Source organism: Trypanosoma grayi, assembly GCF_000691245.1.
Source record: "Trypanosoma grayi strain ANR4 Tgr_741_V1, whole genome shotgun sequence".
NCBI lineage: Eukaryota > Euglenozoa > Kinetoplastea > Trypanosomatida > Trypanosomatidae > Trypanosoma > Trypanosoma grayi.
Window position 1 is genome coordinate 1 of NW_008826360.1, and position 8,543 is coordinate 8,543.

Sequence of the window (8,543 nt, forward strand, 5' to 3'; positions counted from 1 at the left end):
ATATTTATTTATTTATTTATGTGCAGATGAGTACGTGCGTGTGTGCTTGTCGCTATGACAGGAAATGTGCAGGACCATATCTACCGGGCTTCAGCCCTAACATACGCAATCCAGGTGAAGCATGAAGAAAGAAACAAGCAAACCAAAAAAGAAACTGCGCTGAGAGCCCTCCATACGGCCAACAAGTCCACACAGAGGCGGGAATGTGTGCGTGCGCGCAAACGGGCTTGCATGTGTGTTAAGAGAAGGGAAACAGAATGAGATGCGGCGACAGCAGCTTACCGTTCCGAAAACAAACAAACAGAGCAGCACACAGTCCGCTCCTCAAATCTGTGACTCCACTTTAGAAAGCAGCTGGTGGTACATCACCGTTGCGGATACAAAGCCCTGCGGTAGCATCTCCTCATCCAGTGGCTGCCAGAGCACGCGATTGGCGATCATTTCATACACCGCTATGAACTCCAGCGCCTTGCGCCTCGTCTTGTCATCTTTAAGGTCGCTTTCCCCAGCAAGCACTGCCTCCATCGCGCACTGAAGAATATCGTTCATTATCCGTGAGCTGATAACTCGCCGACCAGACTGATGAGGTTGCTGCTGCCGATTTTGCCGCTCTTCTCCCGCATACAGATACTTCCCTGCTTCCAGTGGAAGCCGCTCCGCCAGCAGCATCTGCGCTGCCAAGTCGTCAGCCCGGAGTCGCGCCAACATGTCCAGCCCCATCTGTCGGGATGCACCGCCCATCTGCAGCAGCACCATCGCCGTTGGCACCTGATCGGTAATAATGCCGCGGAGCAGCAGCTGTTGCTGCTGCTGCTGCAACTGCCCTTGACCTGGAGGCAAACTCTGGAGGAGACGTAGCAACAAGCTCTGTAAGCCATCTATAAGAGTCGAGCCTGTCTGTGTAACGCAACGCGCGTACTCTAGAAGGGCATAGAAGAGGTACCGCGTGAAGTAGACCTGTCCAGTGGATGCACCACCCGTCCCAGCAACATCAGTTGGGAACGGAGTTGCTGAGGCCTCATTTTCATTGTGGCCCACCGCAGCGTGCGGCACAAGCACCACGTCTGCAAGTGGAAAAAAGACATCTCGAAGCATCTCCTGCTGACCGATGCTAGCATCCGTCACAGAAACAGAAGCAAAATCACCGCTGCCGGCAGTATTCACAGCGGGACGGGCCGTACACGCAGCGAGGACATCCTGCCACGTCAAGCCGCTCCACTTGCGCCACGGTGGCTTACNAGTATTCACAGCGGGACGGGCCGTACACGCAGCGAGGACATCCTGCCACGTCAAGCCGCTCCACTTGCGCCACGGTGGCTTACACGGCAGCGGCCCCTCCGCGTCCTCCAGCGGCAGCCACCGTCGCAGTACTGCCGTTGAACCCAACAGCACCCTAGCCCTCGGTGTTCCCCCACCTGCTGTGGCTGCTCCAGTGGTGCCAAAGCATAGCGGCTCGCGCATCCAGCTCGGAATGTCTGGCCTCTCCTCGCTGTTCAGAAGTGACAACAGCAACAGATGTGTTGCGTTGTGAGAGGCAATCAAATCAAATGCGTGGGCCACATCGCCTAAGCACTCCTGGTTGGCAAGCATGGTGTGTAGCATCGACTGCACGGCCCTACCCGCACAGTGCGTGCGGTGCAAGTAGAAACTCAAACGCTCCAGGCTATGTGGCATTGTTGCTGCCACCGCGAAGGGGTTGACACCCACAAGCCGCACTTTCCCGCTTCGGCGGTCTAAGAGCAGCGGCAGCGTACCAAAGACAAAGGCATGTGAATAAAGCTCATCGTTGTCCATCGCCACAGCGGCACCGGCCTGCTGTGGTGGATGTAATGCTAGAACGGCACTAAGTAGTGGCTGCAAAACTGGGACGTTGGTGTCGTCGCCTCCCCGCGCCTTAGAGCTGCCGCCGCTGCTGTTACGCAGACCATTCGCCAGCCGCGCAATCCACGATTCTGTCGGAAGCCCCTCTCGCTCCGTGCTGGCGCGAAAGCTCACGTTCGAGCAACACGAAGCAACGCTCTCCATGCTATACCGCATTCCCTTCCCAGTAGTCTCTACCGCTGTTGTTGTTGGGATTGTTGTTGCTGCGGCTGCGGCTGCGGCTGCGGCAGCTGTTCCCAACTGGCCACGCGTGCGTTTTTGTTCGTGTTGTTGTACCGGATGATGTTTCTTCCCTTCGCAGCCAAGGACGTCAAACACGCTGGAAACGCAGCGCCGAAGCTCATGCAAAACGATAAGATTGTCGACCACCTGCAGGGCGATGGGTTCACGTCGCACATCCATTGGAATGCCAGCGCGCAGCACCGCGTGTTTCACGAAGATTCCGTCAGCGCTGCCACTCTCAGCACACACGTAGCGGAATAGCAGCGCGCTCCAGTCACGGCGCGAAAAGCAGCACAAGAAGAGCTGACGGTGCAGCACGAGAAACCCGATGGGGTAGTGCACGAGAGGTGTGTCCATGCACGCAGTGGAGTAAAAAGGCGTCTGGGCTGCCTCATTTCCCTGCAGCCCAGCCGCAGCCCAATCATCCTCCAGCCGCACAGAAGGCAGTGTGCGCAGGCCTTCGTTGTGGATCATGAACATCTTCACAACGCATGGCTTTAGCCTGTTGATCGATAGGAACATCCGAGAAGCCGGACTGTAATGCCAGTAGTCCGTGTGTGTTGTGTAGCGGCGCAGCAATACGCATTGATCGTACCCACCACCGCTGGGTTCCCCTGCAATGTGCGGCAGCATAAGCGCATCCTCGACGCCCACCACATCAATGCTGATTGCGGTCACGCAGAGGAGAATCCGACGCGTCGATGCGGTAGCCGATGTGCGCAGTGCAGAGGCGTCGTCGTGCAAGATCCCTTGTTGCTGTTGTTGTTCTTGCTGCGGCTGCTGCTGCTGCTTTTGCAAGGTGTGTGGGGCTGTGTGGGCGTTGGAGTGCCACGTGGTCTGGCCGTTGGCCGCCTGTTGGCACGCGGTGCTGTGCAGCTCCTCCGTCCAGTAGAATGCGCGGATGGGGTAGAAGTTGTCGCGGAAGCGCAGGCTCCTCGGCGCGCACTGAAACACCGCAATCGCCGGCATCGGTTGCGCTCCCATTCGGGGATGGCACAAGAAGAGAAAGACACCTCGTGTGTCAAAGCTGAGTGCCACAAGGTACGCGCAGCCACCACCACTACTCCTATCACCCCTGTTACCGCTGCTTCTGCTGCTGTGCAACGGGGTGGGACACCGCTTTGCGTGGCGGATGGCCAGCGGCTCCCCCTCGACCTGTCTGTACTTCACCGTCAATGCAATAGCATCGGCAGGCAGCGATGGGTGGTGCTGCAGCAAATCCCGCTCTCCTTCCTCATCCGAAACCGCACTGATGCTCGCGTCACACTGAGAAGCCGCTGCCTCCCTTTTTTGCTCTTTTTCTACTTCTTCTTCTTCACGTGACGGGTCAAGGAGCTGGACGTGGTAGAAGCAGACCTCCCGTGACGCCGCACCGAAGATGACGACATCGTTCGCTACCTCATCGAAAAAGACGCGCACGACCTTCAACGGCGTCTGCACGGGGGGCGCGGCAGTGCCACTGCCACCACCTCCGCTGCTGCTGCTGCTGCTGCTGCTAACTTCTGTTGGGGTGAATTGAAATATAGGCTTCTGGAATACTACGAACGGTGGGACGATGGAGACATCCGCCATTTTTGCATTCGTCTTCCGCCCTATACTATGTGGGAAACACACACACACACACACACACGCACGTGGACATTATATATGTATAGTGAGGGCAAGATGAAGGAAGAGGCGTTGAAAGGGGGGAAAGAAAGAAGCAACCACAGTGAAAGAGCATCTTGGCTATTCAGCATCCCCAGTGGAAGCAAAGTGGCATCATAGGTAGACTTTGGTATCCTGATTCAAGCGCACGGTATCCTTCACTACTGCGCATAGCGGTTGGACGACTAGTAGCCGAGCTCACGGCGCAGGAACGACTTGGGACTTGTCAGCCACGCCATGTCGTAGCTCTGCGAGCTCATGATGGAGTACAGGAACAGCATTGAGCACGTCGCCGGCGCCGTCATAGTGTGGAATAGGATGTCAAACAGCACCGATACCACGAACACCGTTGTGAGTAGTGGGAAGGCGGCGTAGAAGCGGCCGACCATGTAGAAGCCGCAGCACCACAAGAACACCTGGAACGCGCCAGGGGTGCGCCACTTCACCCAGCTCCAATACCGCGGCATCTCATCCACGTTGCGCGCCATCCACTCGGGGAGAACCTTGTAGTAGAAGTACTGCGTGTCGCTGACGAGGTTGCGGTAGCGGCGATCCAGCGTTGGGCTCTTCGTGATGATCTCGTACGCCTTGTTGATTTGGTTGAGCCGCGGAATGTCGCCGACACCGTTGGGCTCCAAATCGGGGTGCACCTGCCGCATGAGCTCATGGTAGCGCAGCCGCACCGTCTGGTTCGACGCGCCTGGCTTGACGCCGAGCACCTCCCACGGGTTGTACCCTATCGCCTCAGTTGCGGCGCCGTCGTCGCCACCGCCACCTGCTGCAGATGCACGCTTCGACTTTCCCCCCATGACGTCCTCCTCACGGGGCTTCTGAGCGTGTCGCGAGTGCTCAATGTCTGCGGGGACGCTGCCGTACGGGGCGGCGCCGCCGAAGCAGCGATACGGCGTGCGCAGCAGCAGCAACGGCCGTGCTGTGATGGGGCGCAGCAGTGCCACACGCCGCATTTCTAAAGAAGCACAGACACACACACACACACACAGGCAATCACCACGGTGTCTCTCGATCCCTCTTCCTTTCTTCGACTCCTCTGTCCCTACATGAGAGCAAAGCGCAATAGAGAATGTACAAGAAAGGCATGGGGGCAATCGTGCCTGGCACTCCACCCGGCATACACACACACACACACACACAGAGAGAGAGAGAGAGAGAAAGACAAATATGTACACAGACGTACGCGTTGACAGAAACCCGAGTGTGTGTACCATCGCGTCCAGTCTGTCGTTAATTAGCAACCAGGTGCTCTTCTTCTCTCACAGGCCTCCGCTTCAAACACTCAATCACCCGCTTTGACCAGACCACCGAGGTGCACATGACACCCATCGCAACCCACCATAAACAGCAGCAGCAGCAGCAGCAGCAGACACGCCTCATGCTCTCACATGGCAAAGGCCCAGAAGAGGAAGTGCAGCACACAGTACATTCCCACAGTCACTTCCGGCACAAGGGAGAATAGTGCCGCCCACAACAGTGTCCATGTCACTGCCCAGAGCCGTGCCGCCATGTGATACAGAAACACCAGTGCCACGAAGAGTGACACGCTTATGCCAATGCGCGCGGTCCTCAGGTCACGTGTGCCGCCAGCAGCGAGCGCCCCCCGCACCGCTGGCAGGCGAGGGAACACGAAGAAACCTACCATTGCAGTGCCGGCGTGGTGCAGAAGTGCCGCTGGGTTGAGAATCGAGCCCCACGAACCGCGGCGCAGCTGCACGTAGTACGACGCAGCCTGTGGCTCCTCCATTACAAGGAGACTGTGCGTGAGGCTCACAATAGAGCACTGTGACTCCTGCACTGCAGCGGTGGGTGGCACGCACACCTGCAGAAAGACTGAGGCGTTCACCGCCAGTGCGCCGCCGCTCCCGAGGTCATCGCGAAGATAGTCATGCACCGTGTGCAGGTGCCTGCGTCCGTAGCGCATAAAATCGGCGGCCATCATCGCGTATGCCCGTTCCGCCGCTGATGTGTTGACTTTAAACACAAGCTCTGAAAGGGTTGGGTTTCCCGTCCTCCTGGGGTTCTCCTTCATCAACATGCTGAGTGGCAGTGGGGTACTTGTGAGAAGCACAGTCGGTCGCCTCAGCAACGGTACCTCCCCGCCGAGCATGTCGCGCAAGCTATACACCACTAGCTCCAGCTGCAGAAATGGTTGGCCGCCGCGCAACGTAACTGGTGGCCGCCAGTGCTGCCACACGCTCTGTAGACTCTCCCACGCGGCGGTGGGGCACATCGTGGTGAATCGCCACTCGCGCGGTACGCGTAGGGCAGTGTAAAACGGCACGCGCAATGGGGCGGCGAGCAAGCTGTTGTCCAGCGGCGGCAGCATGGCAGGCGGGAAGGACCACAACCCTGTCAAGTCACCTGCCACGAAGTATGTCGTGTCGGCCAGCAGGCACCCGCGGCACTCCGTCGCGATACCGGGCACAGCAAAGAGTATTTCCTCAATGCTGCTGAAAGGCCGTATCGGAGGAAGGTAGTCGCCCTCAAACATGACGGCGGTGTTGTCGTCGCTGCTATCAAGGTCGTTCTGGCTGCGCGGCTCTGCCGGAATGCGGACTCCCACGAATGTGTCATTGTAGCGATGGATGAAGCGATGCCGATGGATGCTCTCCGGGTCCGCAAGCACCTTTGAGAAGAGGTAGCTCACAAAGTGGGAGCGGTACAGTCCGCCGTGTTTGAGGAAGAGGTGGTGAGCGCTGTCAAGGCTGTAGTGCTCCACAATGCTGAAGCTGTTCACAAGTGCCACATTGTGTGGCGACCGGCGTCGCGCACGACCGCCACCCACGCCCCATCCATCCTCTGGCGAAGGCGGGGCACTGCTGCTGGTGAGGCCACGTTCGTGGTGGTCAACCGAGTGCAATGGTGCTGTATTGGCAGCAACAGCCCTGGGAGCATGATGATAATAGCCATCATCGTCATTCTCTTCGCCCACGCGATCATGCCACTGGTCGCCGATGAGTTCCACGCCGAGCTCCATGCCCCTGCGTCGCACGTCGGCCTCACACATCAGCAGCGGACGTCCGGTACTGGCGGTCGGCCACGACGACAGCGCCGCAGCGGCCTCACCGCGTGGTGGCAGTGGCCGCAGGTGTAGCCGCGCTAACGTTGGCCGCACCTCTACCACAAACGATACTGATGTCCTCCCGCGTGTGTGGCTGTCCTCTGCGAGCGCCCCGCGGAGGGTAACACGGAGCAGCCGCGGCAGCTGCAGCTTTCGCTGCAACACCTCGCTGTCCTGGTGCTCGTTGTACTCGGCCGGGCTCAGCATCTGGAAGGCAGGGCAAGGAGACAGCTGCAGATACAGGTGTTTGCGCGTCGCCGGGGACATCGCCACACGCATGCCGGCGTGCAGCTGCTGCAAGCACGGCGTGAGGCCCACGCCCGGTGTCGAGTCTGTGCGGTTGGGGTTCGGAAGCTCCTCCAGCACCACGCGGTCAACAGGGAAGTGGTCGAGCTGGGCGAAGGTCGTGCCACTCACATTGACGTGAATGACCGGCACACCGCCCTCGATCTCACACTGCTTGATTGCCGTAGGCGTGGCGCCCACCGATGGTGGCGCGTCCACCACCTCTACGCGGCCGAACAGCACCAGCGACGCCTCACCATCACTGTTCTCAGAAACGTTTGTACCGCACATCACATCCTTGTGCAGTGCTGTGCGGAGGAAGAGGTTATGCGGTACCGCGAACGGCCGGTGGCGCGGCAGTCTTATGCGGATGGCGGCAACATCTTCATCAATGACGCCCTTGTACAGGCGCATCGTGGCCTCGAACTGCGCCATCCGCGTCATCTCTGATGGCATGTTACTAATCACTGGCTGTTGTTGCTTCACTTGCTGTTTCTGTTGTTCGATTTGTTCGCGACGTGCACGCTCAATCTCATAGAGCTGGCTCTTTGTTATGCGGCGGCGCGCGAGGGCGGTCTGCAGGTCGGCGCGCAGCCCCGTCACGTCGATGCCGTCGTGCGTCCAGCGGAACTCGCGCTGCAGGCCCTCCAACTGCTGCTGGATAACATCCAACGGCACCAGCCGCTGCTCCTTAGGAGGCGTGCGATGAGCGCGGCGGCTCTGAAGCGTGGCCTCAGTATCGTCGAGCCGCGGCAGCATATAGGCTAGCGAGGCGAAGAGCGGTTCACACGTCACATACGCGTCTCGCACGCTTTCAACGTACTCCAGCCACTCACTCGCGGTGCGCCCCTCAACGCCGTCGGGGCGGTTGACTTCGGTCCAGAACTGCAGTACGTCCGATCCCCGCAGGGTGCCTCGAACACAGTTGGCCAACAGGCTTTCCCTCTGCTGCTCCTCTTTATGCTGTCGCTGTTGCATTGTTGTGTGAGCGTAGCCCGCCATCTGCTTCGGTTGTCCCGAGTCGAGGCGCAGCACAACGGCTACCGCTGCCTCCTCGCTGTCGTCGCTGATGCCCAACTCGGAGGCGACGACGTCAGGCACGCCGAGGAGACTCAGCAACGGCCGCATCACCCGCTCATCACGTGCGAGGCTGCGCGGGTCCAGGAAGGGCAGGAAGCGCACAATGCCACGACCAGCGCCACGGAAGAGCGGCGCCCGCGGCTGTGGCCCTGCACTCCACGTCGCCGCGCCTTCGATGACTTCGCTTGTCACGAAGTCGCCGCCGTGTGGGCACGCGCGTGGGGAACCAACACGCTCCTGCGCGAGGAAGAGGTGGTGCGACACCTCCTTGGGCAGCAGGTGCTGCGTCGCGGTTACGGAGAAGGACACGCAGCGCTGCGCCGTGTCCGCACGCACGTCAAGCCAGCGCGCC

At 59.5% G+C, this 8,543-nt stretch overlaps 3 protein-coding genes across 3 annotated transcripts; all 3 read right to left on the minus strand.

Annotated features, from left to right (window-relative positions):
• Nucleotides 1-324: 324 nt before the first annotated feature.
• Nucleotides 325-3,675, minus strand: DQ04_07411000 (dispersed protein family protein 1 (DGF-1); the record flags this gene model as incomplete). The annotated part of the gene is made up of 1 exon (XM_009315150.1): nucleotides 325-3,675. One exon carries the CDS (start codon nucleotides 3,673-3,675, stop codon nucleotides 325-327), a length of 3,351 nt encoding a protein of 1,116 aa, XP_009313425.1.
• Nucleotides 3,676-3,935: 260 nt separating this feature from the next.
• DQ04_07411010 (putative chaperone protein DNAj) lies at nucleotides 3,936-4,715 on the minus strand (the record flags this gene model as incomplete). Its single annotated transcript, XM_009315151.1, has 1 exon — nucleotides 3,936-4,715. The coding sequence occupies one exon, from the start codon at nucleotides 4,713-4,715 to the stop codon at nucleotides 3,936-3,938; it is 780 nt and encodes a 259-aa protein (XP_009313426.1).
• Nucleotides 4,716-5,146: 431 nt separating this feature from the next.
• Nucleotides 5,147-8,239, minus strand: DQ04_07411020 (hypothetical protein; the record flags this gene model as incomplete). The annotated part of the gene is made up of 1 exon (XM_009315152.1): nucleotides 5,147-8,239. One exon carries the CDS (start codon nucleotides 8,237-8,239, stop codon nucleotides 5,147-5,149), a length of 3,093 nt encoding a protein of 1,030 aa, XP_009313427.1.
• Nucleotides 8,240-8,543: the final 304 nt, after the last annotated feature.